The following is a 16,628-nucleotide window of genomic DNA, read 5'->3' as shown; positions in this document are numbered from 1 at the left end:
AACCCTAGCAGGAGGAATGGAATTGCCAATATAAATTTAGGCCAATCAAGATTTATCCTGATCTCACATGGGAAGGGGTAGACACTTGAACAAAATCAGGACTCCTAGCAAAAGAAGAATGGGAAATGGCTGTTAAGTAGCATCCGTGGTGATAGATATAATCCCAAAAGGCAAGTGGGGAGACTTTTCATCAGAGCACGGAAAGTGGATTGGGACAAAGGATGTGGGTGTTTCTGGCTTAAGGCATGTGGTGGAAGGGACTAGCTCTGTGATGTTTAATAGAAAACCTGCCCCAAGCTCTGAAAGTAGACTTTTTACTTTTAAAAGTCTAAGGTCAAAGGAATGCCTCAGCTCTATTCTCATCAACCTATTGGGTCATTGAGGGAACTGTTTGTGCTGGCCTTGCCTTAGAACACTGTGCTGTGAGCTTATTTCTTATATTATCAGGCTTCACCTTTGCCAGGATGGGCAGTCTCATATATGAGCTAGCCTCCTGGTCATCTCTATTTCCTAGAAGGCAGTGGGGATCTGAGGAATCCTGATGAGTCTAACCCTGATGATGGCTTCTTTTAGTTTCTCTCAGTCATCCATCCATCCATCCATCCCTCCATCCACTCAAGCATTCATCCACTTATCCACTCAACTGTTCATCCATCCATCCATCCATCCATCCATCCATCCATCCATCCATCCATCCATCCATTCAGTCGATGCCAGAAATATTATGAGAAGTTCTGGGAATACAATAACAAATAAAGCAGATGTAGTCCTTGCCCTCATGAAGGCTAAATCTAGTTGGGAAGACAGATAACAAGTAAACAAAAAAATTCAGAGCTATTTTGAGACCAGGCCAGAAAGGAATTTGTCCTCTCTCTGCTTTTCACTAGTGTGGTTCCTTTGCCCCAGGGCAGTGTGGTGGAGAAAGTTTGAGAGTTTAATAGCCAGGCCCAAATCTCAAGTTACTGAGTGTGTCATGTCTTCAAAATGTGAGATTTTCTTTGCACATCTCAGAGGATTGCTTTGGAGATCACATGGTGCTAATGGATGTGAACGCCCTTCAAAAATGTAAGTGGTTTCTAAATTTTATTGTCACTAAAGCTCGAGCTCTGATTCCCCCCCAGAAGATGACCAGTTGGAACCCCAAGACAAGATCCTTTAAGTAGAGAGGCAGTGTAATGTGGTTAAAACAATATTGCAAGATCTCAAGACGACCAGGATTTGAACTCTGGATTAATTGCTTGAAGGTGTGTGACTTGGGCAAGCCGCTTCACCTCCTTTAGCTTCAATTTTCTGTCCTCTGTAAATGTGAAGAAGCATAAGAATGCTAGTTTCACAGGATAATTACAAGGAATCAACCAGCAAATGCATATGTATTACATAGTGCCTAGCATGAGGCACTTAGAAAAGTTTCACGTTTATTGAATTCTTACTCTACATTATTTTTATCTGACTTCCCCTGGCTACCTCCAGGTCCCAAAACAGGGAAGGACACTCAACCTCAGCCATGCAGGTGAAGCTCAGGGACTGAAATGAGCAGGACTGGGTAAAGAGGAAGTGATGCAGGCGTTGTTTTAACATTAGCTTGGGCTTTTATTTTGATAACATGCTTCACAATTGGTCGTAGCTTTTGGTCCAGGTCCTCCTTTACCTGCGAACCTTTAAATGAAATGCCAAGGCAGGGTGGTGACAACAGTCTAGGTATTGGTTTTAATGTACTGGTATGAAACTTCAGCCTCTTTCCTTTCATATAAAGTAGAAAGATAGGAAGTGAAATGACCACCAACATAGCAAATTAATGCAGAAGTTTGTATACTAAGCTCACTATGTCTGTTAAAAAGAAGAAATGTTACTTACCCCAGTTATGTAGCCTTGGGCAGGTTTCTCAACTTTCTATACCCCAGTTTCCTCCACAATAAAGTGGGGGTCAGAGTGATATCTACCTCATAGAGCTGTTGTGAGGATAAACTATAATTGAATGCAAAGCACTTAGAACAATGCGTGGTATACAGTAAGCACACAATGAATGCTTCATTTTAGTTAATTAATTAAAAATGTGTTGCTTATACATGCAAAGAATATCCCTGGAAAGTAATACAAGTTACTGGGTACAGTGTGAGTGCCTCTGTAAACCGGAATGGGGTCTGAGAGTTGGAGGGGGAGGAATACTCACTACTTAGTGGATATTCTTTTGCACTGCTAGGATTTGTACCCTATGCATTCATTCCTTTTCCACAAAAATGACAAAAACTATTCTGAATAGTGCCAAACCCCCCTTCATCTACATATTTACCATATTACGTTCACCAGCCCTCCTTGTCTCTGTTTTTTGGGGAAGACATTCCTCTTCCCTCTTAAATTTATCCTCGAGTGGGGGTCAGCAGACGATGACTGATGGCCCCAATCTGGTCTATGGTCTGTTTTTGTATGACCTCTAATTTAAGAACAGTTTTTACACCTTTAAAGGACTATATAAATAAAAAGAACATGCAACAGATGTTTACTATCCAGTCCTTTACAGAAAAAAGCTTCTCTAGCGCACATATAGTTTAAAAAGTTCTCATGTTAACCACTTAGATGGCTTGGTCAGAGCTGTGGGACAGTGACTCCTGGGGACCCAGCACCTAGTAGGTGCTCAATTAAGATTATGATGGAGAGGCTAGTAAGCAAAAAAATTTCTTCCTGTGGCTCTTCTTAGAACCTGGAAGCTGGGAGGGGATGTGTTGCCTCGTCCTGGTCCCCAATCTATTTTAGTAGTAAGAGGTCTTCCTTGGTTTGAGTAAACACGCTTTGTCTAAGCAGAATAGGTCTTGTTGCTGCTGTTTAATACTTGCCTTCTTTTTTTTTTTTTTTGGCAGGAAAGTGACGTTCTGCTGGAGGGCAGGGTGGGAGAGTAATACTGATAAAGGCCACTAGATAGAGCTACAGCTCTGAGAAACAGGCTCAGAAACTGCCAAGTGGGAGGGCGGAGTAAGTCTTGCAATTTCAGATTGCCCCTGACTGGGACAGACAGACTTCAATTTAGACTTGGCTCTGCCTCTTACCTGCTATATGACTATTGGACAATCTTAAGTCTTGATATCCTTCTTTGCAAGATGGAGATTATAATAATGCCCACCTCAGAGGGATGCTGTGAGCATTGAATAAGATAATACTGGAGAAGGCACTCTGGAAATGGGAATACAGTACAAATGTGAGCTAATATAATTCATGAAAGCCTCCTCATTAGATGAGCTCAATTCCAAAACCGCAATAATTCTCGTGACCTCCTTGTTTCATAGCAGAGGGTGCTGGAGGTCGGAGGGTAGGGATGGGGAGGGGGTTCATAGTCAGCTGGACGTATGTACAAAACACTTCTCAGAACCTCTATTTCATCATCTGCAAAACAGGAAGGATACAAGAGCCCTTCTTTGCAGGCTTGTGAAGATGGAATGAGATCATATATGCCAAACATTTTGCATGAGGTCTGGAACTAAGCAGCCCTTCAGTAAATGTTATTTAAAAAAATTTTTTTAAAAATTTCTTTTGAGACAGAGTCTCATGCTGTCACCCAGGCTGGAGTGCAATGCCATGATTTCAGCTCACTGTAACCTCCACCTCCCAGGTTCAAGCGATTCTCCTGTCTCAGCCTCTTGAGTACCTGGGATTACAGGCATGCACCACCACACCTGGCTAATTTTTGTATTTTTAAGAGTGGGTTTCACCATGTTGGTCAGGCTGGTCTTGAACTCGTGATGTCAGGTGATCCACCCACCTGGGCCTCCCAAAGTGCTGGGATTACAGGCTTGAGCCACTGCGTCCAGTCAGTAAACGTTATTTTGTGAGTAGGTTTCTTGATGCTTTTTGTTACTCTGTCCTTAAGACCCCCTCTCTCCTCTCCTCTTCTTGCCTCTCTTCCCATTTCTTCCTTTGACCGTCTTGACCTATGGGATGCTGCTGCTATGTTTCTGTCTCCAGTGCAGCCTCCTCTCCTGAGTTATGCAATCCCCTTACCTGGCTGTCCCTCAGGCATCTCCAACTCAATATGCTTAAAACATAACTCCTCACCTTCTCGTTATGAATTTCTTTTCTTCCTCTTCTCCTGGTGCATTTAAGGCATCACCTTCCACTCGTGATTCTTGATATTCCTGTGTCCGTTACTTATAATCCATCACACCAAGTTCTGTTGATTCTTCTGTTTAAGTATCTTTTCAGTGAGTGTCTTCACCCCATCTCCACCCCCATTGCTCTCCCCACAATCACCGCCACAGCCTCATCTTAGCTCCTTGTTCTTTGTGAGTGCCATTTTTCTCCCCTGAAAGCAAATGCAATTATTTCCTTCCTCAAAATCCTTCCATGGCTTCCTATTTCCAGGCAGATAAAGCCCAAACTTCCTAACATGGCTTATAAGGCATCTAAAAGATCTGGCTTCTACTTCTCTCCCCAACCCCGCTCCTCCCTTTCTCTGTCCTGCACTCCCAATTCGAAATATGGCCCAGCCCAACTTACGTTTAGGTCCTCAAATGACAAATTAAGCTTCTTTTTTACCTTTCAGCCTTTGCACATACTGTTCCTTCTGCCTGAAGCATTCTTTCTTCCCTCCTTGTCTGCCTACCCATCTCTCTCTGGCTAACTCTAGCTCATCTTACAGGTATCAATCACCTCTTCTCAAAAACCTTTCCTGACATCTCAAGTATGAGTTAGTGCTCCCCTCTCTCGTGTCCACTGGGATCTTTTTGTACTTGCTTTAATTTGGCACCATTGCACTGATTATTTTGTGTAATTAAATGTCAGCTGTGATGGTCACCTGACATTTGAGATATATGTCAAATTGGCTGGGTTCCTGTCCCATGTGTAGTGAGAAGCCAAATGTCCATTTAAGATTTCTATAAACCTAGAGAGCTCATGCAATAGTAGTCTCTCTAACTTTGACTTCCTGTTCCTACTATACTCTTTTATTTTTGAGACAGGATCTCGCTCTGTTGCTCAGGCTGGGGTACAGTGGCATGATCACGGCTCACTGCAGTCTTGACCTCCTGGGCTCAAGGGATCCTCCTGCCTCAGCCTTCTGAGTATCTGGGACTACAGGTGCTACCACAAGGTTCTTTTTTTTGTTTTTTTTGTTTTTTTTGAGACGGAGTCTTGTTTTGTCACCCAGGCCGGAGTACAGTGGTGGGATCTTGACTCATTGCAACCTCCGCCTCTTGGGTTCAAGTGATTCTCCTGCCTTAGCCTCCTGAGTAGCTGGGACTACAGGGGTGTGCCACCATGCCTGGCTAATTTTTTGTATTTTTAGTAGAGACAGGGTTTTACCATATTGGCCAGGCTGGTCTCGAACTCCACCAGCTAATTTTAAGAACGATTACATTCTGTAGAGATGGGGTCTCACTATGTTGCCCAGACTGGTGTTGAATACCTGGCCTCAAAGGATTCTCTCACCTTGGCCTCCCAAAACGCTGGCATTACAGACCTGAGCCACCTTGCCAGGCCCTGAACTCTTTATTGTGGTGAGGATCTGAGTACCTCAAGGCCCCCCACTTTTTTTTGTCCCCAAGCAACCAGATGTATAACACAGTGCCTTTTCTTTGTTTCTTCAAAACATTGCTCACAGAAGACAGTTGGGTATGTAACAGAAACTACTAAAGGTCCAGAGGGATGAAGTGGAGGGGTTGGTTTGCATTGTAGTTCTTAAGGATCCACCAGCCAGCCCTGCCCTGTTTTTCCCCCCCAGTTGGTTTTCTCCTGAAGTCCCTTCTCACTCTCCTATTACTCAGCTCCCTTTTCCTCCTCTACCTCCTTTGTCCTTTTTCTTCTTCTTTATTGGCTTCTCCCTCTTTCTTCTCTGCTCCTCCCTCACTCAAATTCCTATTTAATACAGAGACCTGTAGGGTCTCTTAATTTTGTAGTTTCTCTGTAGAGTGTATCTTACCTTTCCACCACGAATAGCTTTACTGGGTTTACTGCTAAACGTAGGGTATCTCTGTGGAGGGACATGCGATGTTACATAATCCCTCTGCCCTCCCTGTCACATTTTATTGACTTCTCTGTTTTTATGTGAACTCCATGATCTCATCTTGGACCATATGTCAAAAAAAGAAGAACTTATAAAAAATGACAAACTCCATGAGAAGAGAGACCTTGTCTGCCTTGTTCATTGCTGTATCCTCAACACCTAGAACTTGTTTGGTGCATATTGGGCTCTCAACAAATATTCGTTAAATGAATAAATGACTGAATAGGTGAATGAATGAGTGTGAGATTGCTTAGACTAAAGAATAATTCAAATGTAACTCTCCTCCCCACTTTTAGATTGCCAGATGGAGAGATTTGAGCTTAGCCTACCTAAATGCTCTGATAATCCAGGCACAAGAGCAAATCAAGTCCAGTTGTCCAATTGTTAATTCAGCGTGGCCATCACTAAGGACATTAAAATGCCTACAGTTCCTATAACTTAGTGAGAATGTAGTTGAGCATAAGACCAAGATGAGAGAAGAGGTTATGAGTCTACACACATTTTGAGATGACAGGAAGATAAGCTTCCTTCTGTAACTAAGACCAATGGAAAATATATGAGGACTCAAGGCTAAAATTTTCATGCATACCATTGCCTTGTTGGGAAATGTGCCATCCATCCATTCATCCATCCATCATTCATCCATCCATCTATCCATCCATCCATCCGCCATCCATTCATTCATCCATCCGTCCATCCATCCATCCATCCATCCATCATTCATCCATCCATCTATCCATCCATCCATCCATCATCCATCCATCATTCATCCATCAGTCTATCCATCCATCCATCCACCATCCATTCATACATACATACATACATACATACATACATACATACATACATATATCTGCCCACTCACCTGTCTACCCATCCACCCATCTGCCCATTCATCCATCCATCCATCCACTCACCCACCCAACCATCCAAGGCAATACATATAATATTGAGAAATATGCCGTAGCTTAATTGGCATGAAATTAAGTTAATATCAGTGCCTATTTAACAAAGTTATTATGAGATTGAAATGATATTATCTAGGTAAAGCACTCAGCACTGGATCTACTGCATAACAGAAGCTCAGTAAATGGTAACTGTTGTTAATAGGATCTAAATACTACACCTGAATTCCATGGCCCCAGCTCTTTCCCAGACAGACATCAAACATTCACTTCAATTTTATTCTCCCGTATTTGAGGCAGATAAATAGGGTGAAGGAATCTGAAGAGGAAGTAGGCAGAGTCAGGCTGGATCATTGAAGAACAGAAACTGGTAGGTTGGGTCTGGGGTGTGGGATTGAGGGGAGGGCCACCTGGGACCATCCCCCTCTAAAAATGTTGCTGGAAGTCAGTCTCCAGATGACCCTACTGTAAAGGGTCATCCATAAAGAGCATCAATGAGGGTAGTCAGGAGGCAGGAACACAGGCAGGATACAGGAACATGATATAGGCAAACATTCCTCCACTGAGACAGCTGGTCAACCCAGGCCCAGCCTACCTCAGGGCACTGTAGGGCCCAATGGGTATGTTGATACGGCTCTGCAGCCAGTTGATGTAATCCTCTTGAGGCATATGAATGATGTGTTCTCGCACAAACTGTGGGGCAGACACAGTGGCAATCTCAGAATTTGGTCTGAAAAGTAGACTCTACCTTCCCTCCCTCCCCTCAAGATCCTGGAAGATTTGTGATTGAGACTGGTGGCCCCAGGAATACCATTCAGGCATTCATAATCTTGGAGCATCAGATTGGGGTGGTCCTTTGGGGAAGAGGACCCCTTTCCAGTTTCCTGGCTTAGCAGGCTAATTTTAAGACCCTTCTTGTTGCTATTGATGGAAGGAAATTTGGGGAGGACAGGAAGTCCCAGCTATCTGCATTTTTCTTTCTTTTCTACTCATTAATATATTTTCAAACAGTTATTTGTCTTTAAACGTTTTTGGTTTGTAAATCCTTTTCAGAATTGATGACAGCTATGGGCTTGCTTTCCTGGAGAGGGTTTAAGACACACAAAAGGAAGAGTTTCATCTAGACCCCCATATCCAGGTTATTAGAAGTTCTGTGATGTTGGGTGGCTGGCAAGATGGTGGAATAGAAACAGCTCCAGTCTGCGGCTCCCATTGAGATCAACACAGAAGGTGGGTGATTTCTGCATTTCCAACTGAGGTACTTGGCTCATCTCATTGGGACTGGTTAGACAGTGGGTGCAACCCACAGAGGGCAAGCTGAAGCAGGGTGGGGTGTTGCCTCACTCAGGAAGCACAAGGGGTTGGGGAATCCTCTCCCCTAGCCAAGGGAAGCCAGGAGGGATTGTGCTGTGAGGAACGGTGCATTCTGGCCCAGATACTATCCTTTTCCCACGGTCTCTGCAACTCGCAGACCAGGAGATTCCCTCGGGTGCCTACACAACCAGGACCCTGGGTTTTAAGCACAAAACTGGGTGGCCATTTGGGCAGACACCAAGGTAGCTGCAGGAGTTCTTTTCTCATACCCCCGTGGCACCTGGAATGCCAGTGAGACAGAACTTCCACTCCCCTGGAAAGGGGGCTGAAGCCAGGGAGCCAAGTGGTCTAGCTCACTGGATCGCACTTCCACAGAGCCCAGCAAGCTAAGATCACTGGCTTGAAATTCCTGCTACCAGCACAGCAGTCTGAAGTCAACCTGGGACGCTCGAGTTTGGTGGGGGGAGGGGTATCTGCCATTACTGAGGCTTGAGTAGGCAGTTTTCCCCTCACAGTGTAAACAAAGCCACTGGAAAGTTCGAACTGGGCAGAGCCCACAGCAAAGCCACTGTAGCGAGACTGCCTCTCTAGATTTCTCCTCTCTGGGCAGGGCATCTCTGAAAGAAAGGCAGCAGCCCAAGTCAGGGACTTATAGATAAAACTCCCATCTCCCTGGGACAGAGCACCCGGGTGAAGGGGCAGTTGTGGGTGCAGCTTCAGCAGACTTAAACGTTCCTGCCTGCCAGCTCTGAAGAGAGCAGCAGATCTCCTAGCACAGTGCTCAGGCTCTGCTAAAGGACAGACTGCCTCCTCAAGTGGGTCCCTGACCCCCATGTCTCCTGACTGGGAGACACCTCCCAGGAGGGGTCGACAGACACCTCATATAAGAGAACTCTGAATGGCATCAGGCTGGTGCCCCTCTGGGACAAAGCTTCCAGAGGAAGGAATAGGCAGCAATCTTTGCTGTTCTGCAGTCTCCACTGGTGATACCCAGGCAAACAGGGTCTGGAGTGGACCTCCAGCAAACTCCAGCAGACCTGCAGCAGAGGGGGCTGACTGTTAGGAGGAAACCTAACAAACAGAAAGGAATAGCATCAACATCAAAAAAAAGGACGTCCACACAAAAACCCCATTTGATGGTCATCAACATCAGAGACCAAAAGCAGATAAATCCATGAAGATGAGGAAAAACCAACACAAAAAGGCTGAAAATTCCCAAAACCAGAATGCTGCTTCTCCTCCAAAGAATCACAACTCCTCGCCAGCAAGGGAACAAAACTGGACAGAAAATGAGTTTGACAAATTGACAGAAGTAGGCTTCAGAAGATGGGTGATAACAAACTCCTCTGAGCTAAAGTAGCATGTTCTAACCCAATGCAAGGAAGCTAAGAACCTTCAAAAAAGGTTAGAGGAATTGCTAACTAGAATAACCAGTTTAGGAGTCTGTTCCAAGATGGCCAAACAGGAACAGCTCCAGTCTGCAGCTCCCAGCATGATCAACGCAGAAGACGGGTGATTTCTGCATTTCCAACCGAGGTACCTGGTTCATCTCACTGGGACTGTTTGGAAAGTGGGTGCAGCCCATGGAGGGTGAGCTGAAGCCGGGTGGGGCATCACCTCACCTGGGAAGCACAAGGGGTCAGGGGATTTCCCTTTCCTAGCCAAGGGAAGCTGTGACAGACTGTACCCGGAAAATCAGGACACTTCCTCCCAAATACTGCACTTTTCCAATGTTCTTAGCAAATGGCACACCAGGAGATTATATCCCACACCTGGCTTGGCGGGTCCCACACCCATGGAGCATTGCTCACTGCTAGCGCAGCAGTCTGAGATTGACCTGCGAGGCAGCAGCCTGGCAGGGGGAGGGGCATCCACCATTGCTGAGGCTTGAGTAAGTAAACAAAGTGGCCGGGGAAGCTCGAACTGGACAGAGTCCACTGCAGCTCAGCAAGGCTTGTTGCCTCTGTAGATCCCATCTCTGGGGGCAGGGCATAGCTGAACAAAAGGCAGCAGAAACTTCTGCAGACTTAAACGTCCGTGTCTGACAGCTCTGAAGTGAGCAGTGGTTCTCCTAGCACAGTATTTGAGCTCTGAGAATGGATAGACTGCCTCCTCAAGTGGGTCCCTGATCCCCGTGTAGCCTAACTGGGAGACACCTCCCAGTAGGGGCTGACTGACACCTCATACAGGTGGGTGCCCCTCTGGGACGAAGCTTCCAGGGGAAGGATCAGGCAGAAATATTTGCTGTTCTGCAATATTTGCTGTTCTACAGCCTCTGCTGGTGACACCAGGCAAACAGGGTCTGGAGTGGACCTCCAGCAAACTCCAACAGACCTGCAGCTGAGAAACCTGAGTGGGAGAAGGAAAACTAACAAACAGAAAGGAATAGCATCAACATCAACAAAAAAGACATCCACACCAAAACCCCATCTGTAGGTCACCAACATCAAAGACCAAAGGTAGATAAAACCACAAAGATGGGGAGAAACTAGAGCAGAAAAGCTGAAAATTCTGAAAACTGGAGTACCTCTTCTCCTCCAAAGGATCGCAGCTCCTTGCCAGCAACGGAACAAAGCTGGATGGAGAATGACTTTGATGAGCTAATAGAAGTAGGCTTCAGAAGGTTGGTAATAAAAAACTTCTCCAAGCTAAAGGAGGATGTTCGAACCCATTGCAAGGAAGCTAAAAACCTAGAAAAAAGATTAGATGAATGGCTAACTAGAATAAACAGTGAAGAGAAGACCTTAAATGACCTGATAGAGCTGAAAACCAAGGCATGAGAACTACGTGAAGAATTCACAAGCTTCAATAGCTGATTCAATCAAGTGGAAGAAAGTGTATCAGTGATTGAAGATCAAATTAATGAAATAAAGTGAGAAGTTTAGAGAAAAAAAGAGTAAAAAGAAACAAACAAAGCCTCCAAGAAATATGGGACTATGTGAAAAGACCAAAGCTACATTTGATTGGTGTACCTGAAAGTGACAGGGAGAATGGAACCAAGTTGGAAAACACTCTTCAGGATATTATCCAGGAGAACTTCCCCAACCTAGCAAGGCAGGCCAACATTCAAATTCAGGAAAGACAGAGAATACCACAAAAATACTCCTCAAGAAGAGCAACTCCAAGACATGAAATTGTCAGTTTCACCAAAGTTGAAATGAAGGAAAAAATGTTAAGGGCAACCAGAGAGAAAGGTTGAGTTACCCACAAAGGGAAACCCATCAAACTAACAGTGGATCTCTCAACAGAAACTCTACAAGCCAGAAGAGTGGGGGCCAATATTCAACATTCTTAAAGAAAAGAATTTTCAAACCAGAATTTCACATCTAGCTAAACGAAGCTTCATAAGTGAAGGAGAAATAAAATCCTTTACAGACAAGCAAATGCTGAGAGATTTTGTCACCACCAGGCCTGCCTTACAAGAGCACCTGAAGGAAGCACTAAACATAAAAAGGAACAACTGGTACCAGCCACTGCAAAAACATGCCAAATTGTAAAGACCATCGATGCTAGGAAGAAACTGCATCAACTAATGGGCAAAATAACCAGCCAACATCATAATGACAGGATCAAATTCACACATAACAATAGTAGGCTTAAATGTAAATGGGCTAAATGCCCCAATTAAAAGACACAGACTGGCAAATGAGATAAAGAGTCAAAACCCATCAGTGTGCTATATTCAGGAGACCCATCTCATGTGCAGAAACCACATAGGCTCAAAATAAAGGGATGGAGGAAGATCTACCAAGCAAATGGAAAGCAAAAAAATGAGGGATTGCAATCCTAGTCTCTGATAAAACAGACTTTAAATCAACAAAGATCAAAAGAGACAAAGAAGGCCATTATATAACAGTAAAGGAATTGATTCAATAAGAAGAACTAACTATCCTAAATATATATGCACCCAATACAGGAGCACCCAGATTCATAAAGCAAGGCCTTAGAGACATACAAAGAGACTTAGACTCCCACACAATAATAATGGGAGACTTTAACACCCCACTATCAACATTAGACAGATCAATGAGACAGAAAGTTAACAAGGATATCCAGGACTTGAACTCAGCTCTGCACCAAGCAGACCTAATAAACATCTATAGAACTCTCCACCCCAAATCAACAGAATATACATTCTTCTCAGCACCACATCGCACTTATTCCAAAATTGACCACATAGTTGGAAGTAAAACACTCCTCAGAAAATGTAAAATAACAGAAATCACAACAAACTGTCTCTCAGATCACAGTTCAATCAAATTAGAACTCAGGATTAAGAAACTCAATCAAAACTGCACAACCACATGGAAACTGAACAATCTGCTCCTGTATGACTACTGGGTAAATAATGAAATTAAGGCAGAAATAAAAATGTCCTTTGAGACAAATGAAAACAAAGACACAACGTACCAGAATTTCTGGGACACATTTAAAGCAGTGTGTAGAGGGAAATTTATAGCATTAAATGCCCACAGGAGAAAGCAGGAAAGATCTAAAATCGACACCCTAACATCACAATTAAAAGAACTAGAGAAGCAAGAGCAAACAAATTCAAAAGCTAGAAGAAGACAAGAAATAACTAAGATTAGAGCAGAACTGAAGGAGATAGAGACAGGAAAAAACCCTTCAAAAAATCAATGAATCCAGGAGCTGTGTTTTTTTTGTGAAAAGATTGCCAAAATAAATAGACTGCTAGCTAGACTAATAAAGAGAGAAGAGAGAAGAATCAAATGGATGCAATAAAAAGTGATAAAGGGAATATCACCACCGATCCCACAGAAATACAAACTGCCATCAGAGAATACTATAAACACCTCTACGCAAATAAACTAGAAAATCTAGAAGAAATGGATAAATTCCTGGACACATACACCCTCCCAAGACTAAACTAGGAAGAAATTCAATCTTTGAATAGACCAATAACAGGCTCTGAAATTGAGGCAGTAAATAATAGCCTACCCACCAAAAAAAGTCCGGGACCAGATGGATTCATAGCTGAATTCTACGAGAGGTACAAAGAGGAGCTGGTACCATTCCTTCTGAAACTATTCCAATCAATAGAAAAAGAGGGAATCCTCCCTAAGCCATTTTATGAGGCCAACATCATCCTGATACCAAAGCCTGACAGAGACACAACAAAAAAAGAATTTTAGACCAATATCTCTGATGAACATCAATGCGAAAGTCCTCAATAAAATACTGGTAAAGCGAATCCAGCAACACATCAAAAAGCTTATCCACCACGATCAAGTCGGCTTCATCCCTGGGATGCAAGACTGGTTCAACATACGCAAATCAATAAATGTAATCCATCACATAAACAGAATCAAAGACAAAAACCACATGATTATCTCAATAGATGCAGAAAGGCCTTCGACAAAATTCAACAGCCCTTCACCCTAAAAACTTTCAACAAACTAGGTATTGATGGAACATATCTCAAAATGCTAACAGCTATTTATGACAAACCCACAGCCAATATCATACTGAATGGGCAAAACCTGGAAGCATTCCCTTTGAAAACTGGCACAAGACAGGGATGCCCTCTCTCACCACTCCTATTCAACATGCTGTTGGAAGTTCTGGCCAGGGCAATCAGGCAAGAGAAAGAAAGAAAGGGTATTCAATTAGGAAAAGAGGAAGTCAAAATGTCCCTGTTTGCAGATGACATGATTGTATATTTAGAAAACCCCATCGTCTCAGTCCAAAGTCTCCTTAAGCTGATAAGCAACTTCAGCAAAGTCTCAGGATACAAAATCAATGTGCAAAAATCACAAGCACTCCTATACACCAATAACAGGCAAACAGAGAGCCAAATCATGAGTTAACTCCCATTTACAATTGCTTCGAAGAGGATAAAATACCTAGGAATCCAACTTACAAGGGATGTGAAGGACCTCTTCAAGGAGAACTACAAACCACTACTCAACAAAATAAAAGAGGACACAAACAAATGGAAAAACATTCCATGCTCATGGATAGGAAGAATCAATATCGTGAAAATGGCCGTACTGCCCAAGGTAATTTATAGATTCAATGCCATCCCCATCAAGCTACCAATGACTTTCTTCTCAGAATTGGAAAAAACTACTATAAAGTTCATATGGAACCAAAAAAGAGCCCGCATTGCCAAGTCAATCCTCAATAAAAAGCACAAAGTTGGAGGCATCATGCTACTTGACTTCAAACTATACTACAAGGCTACAGTAATCAAAACAGCATAGTACTGGTACCACAACAGAATTATAGACCAGTGGAACAGAACAGAGCCCTCAGAAATAACATCACACATCTACAACCATCTGATCTTTGAAAAACCTGACAAAAACAAGCAATGGGGAAAGGATTCCCTATTTAATAAATGGCGATGGGAAAACTGGCTAGTCTTACGTAGAAAGCTGAAACTGGATCCCTTCCTTACACCTTATACAAAAATTAACTCAGGATGAATTAAAGACTTAAATGTTTGACCTAAAACCATCAAAACCCTAGAAGAAAGCCCAGGCAGTACCATTCAGGACAGAGGCATGGGCAAAGACTTCTTGACTAAAACACCAAAAGCAATGGCAACAAAAGCCAAAATTGACAAATGGGATCTGATTAAACTAAAGAGATTCTGCACAGCAAAAGAAACTATCATCATAGTGAACAGGAAACCTACAGAATGGGAGAAAATTTTTGCAATCTACCCATCTGGCAAAGGGCTAATATCCAGAATCTACAAGGAACTTAAACAAATTTACAAGATAAAAATAAACAACATCATCAAAAACTGGGTGAAGGGTATGAACAGACACTTCTCAAAAGAAGACATTTATGCAGCCAACAAACAAGTGAAAAAAAGCTCCTCATCACTGGTCATTAAAGAATAGCAAATCAAAACCACAGTGAGATATCATCTCATGCCAGTTAGAATGGCGATCCTTAAAAAGTCAGGAAACAATGTTCATCCATCCAATTACTCATTCAGTCTTTCAAATGATAGTTATTGAGCACCTACTATGAGTTAGGCAGTATTCTGGCAATCTGAATACTGAATAACTCAAACAAGTTTCCTCTTCTCCTCAACGAGACTTGATTCTAAACAAGGAGACAGGAATCAATATAATAAATGTATATTCTAGAATATAAAGCAGTATGAGAAGCCCAAAATATATAATGGATGATCAATTTCATCTTCAAAATTTTCCACAATGAGCACATATACAGCAAGGGGTGAGGGATTTTTTAAAAAAGAGATCCACCTGCCATAAGACCTGATCACATCTGAACCATCTCCTTAGGTTAGACCTAAGGTAGATTAGACCAAGTAGGTTATTCAAGGATGGATTCCAAAACTACTCTCACATTCACATAACACTGAAATACTCAAAGCTTTGACCCAACCTTGATCATTAATCAAAGAGATAGAAAATACACACACACACACACACACACACACAAACACACACCATCTTGGGTGTGAGAGCCAATTGTGTGAGAGTAATTGGATGAATGATCATTAAAAAGTCAGATGCTGGAGAGGATGTGGAGAAACAGGAATGCTTTTACACTGTTGGTGGGAGTGTAAGTTAGTTCAACCATTGTGGAAGACAGTGTGGTGATTCCTCAAGGATCTAGAACCAGAAATACCAGTTGACCCAGCAATCCCATTACTGGGTGTATACCCAAAGGATTATAAATCTTTCTACTATAAAGACACATGCACACATACGTTTATTACAGCACTATTCACAATAGCAAAGATGTGGAACCAACCCAAATGCCCACCAATGATAGACTGGATAAAGGAAATGTTGCACATATACACCATGGAATACTATGCAGCCATAAACAAGGATGAGTTCATGTCCTTTGCAGGGACATGGATGAAGCTGGAAATCATCATTCTCGGCAAATTAACACAGGAACAGAAAACCAAACACATGTTCTCACTCATAAGTGGGAGTTGAACAATGAGAACACATGGACACAGGAAGGGGAACATCACAAGCTGGGGCCTGTCAGTGGGTGGGGGGCTGAGGGAGGGATAGCATTAGGAGACGACAGGTTGATGGGTACAGAAAATCAGCATGGCACATGTATACCTATGTAACAGACCTTCATGTTCTGCACATATATCCCAGAACTTAAAGTATAATAATAATAATAATAATAATAATAATAAAAGTTCTGTGATGTTCTCACTAGGAAAAGAGCTTGCTAAATTTTATTAGGGCTGTGAACTCACCTCAAATAAAAGAGGAGCCCCTAGTACTTCCTCTTCTTACCCATGCAGGGACTAGCTTTTCCAAGTCTTCCATAACTTCAAGTGGATGTTGGACCCCAAAACTGGTGAGTAGGAGGTGGAAGTTGCCCTAGAGTTAGTTTTGGCCTAACCTGCTAGAGTCTTTCCTGAAGGAGCCTCACAGGGCATGGGG

The 16,628-nt window shown here is 42.9% G+C and overlaps 1 protein-coding gene and 1 long non-coding RNA gene across 7 annotated transcripts in view; one reads left to right on the top strand and one right to left on the bottom strand.

Annotated features, from left to right (window-relative positions):
* Positions 1-16,628, top strand: part of LOC103876111 — a 242,446-nt gene that overhangs the window by 52,542 nt on the left and 173,276 nt on the right. The window contains exon 3 of one of the 3 annotated variants that reach the window (XR_002515891.2): positions 7,948-8,134. The exons of the other annotated variants lie outside the window; for them this stretch is intronic. This is a non-coding gene — a long non-coding RNA (uncharacterized LOC103876111). Of the gene's footprint in view, positions 1-7,947; positions 8,135-16,628 lie in introns of those variants that run through there. 3 annotated transcript variants of the gene reach the window in all.
* CCDC60 (coiled-coil domain containing 60) overlaps positions 7,156-16,628 on the bottom strand; it is a 204,438-nt gene continuing 194,965 nt past the window's right edge. For all 4 annotated transcript variants that reach the window (XM_031650807.1, XM_021923016.2, XM_021923015.2 and 1 more), the window contains one exon: positions 7,156-7,587. In XM_031650807.1, coding sequence (XP_031506667.1) covers positions 7,486-7,587 — 102 coding nt within the window. In that variant the 3' untranslated portion in view covers positions 7,156-7,485. The remainder of the gene's footprint in view (positions 7,588-16,628) is intronic.

This window comes from Papio anubis, chromosome 9, assembly GCF_008728515.1.
Source record: "Papio anubis isolate 15944 chromosome 9, Panubis1.0, whole genome shotgun sequence".
NCBI lineage: Eukaryota > Metazoa > Chordata > Mammalia > Primates > Cercopithecidae > Papio > Papio anubis.
This window is presented reverse-complemented; position numbering and strand designations above follow the sequence as displayed.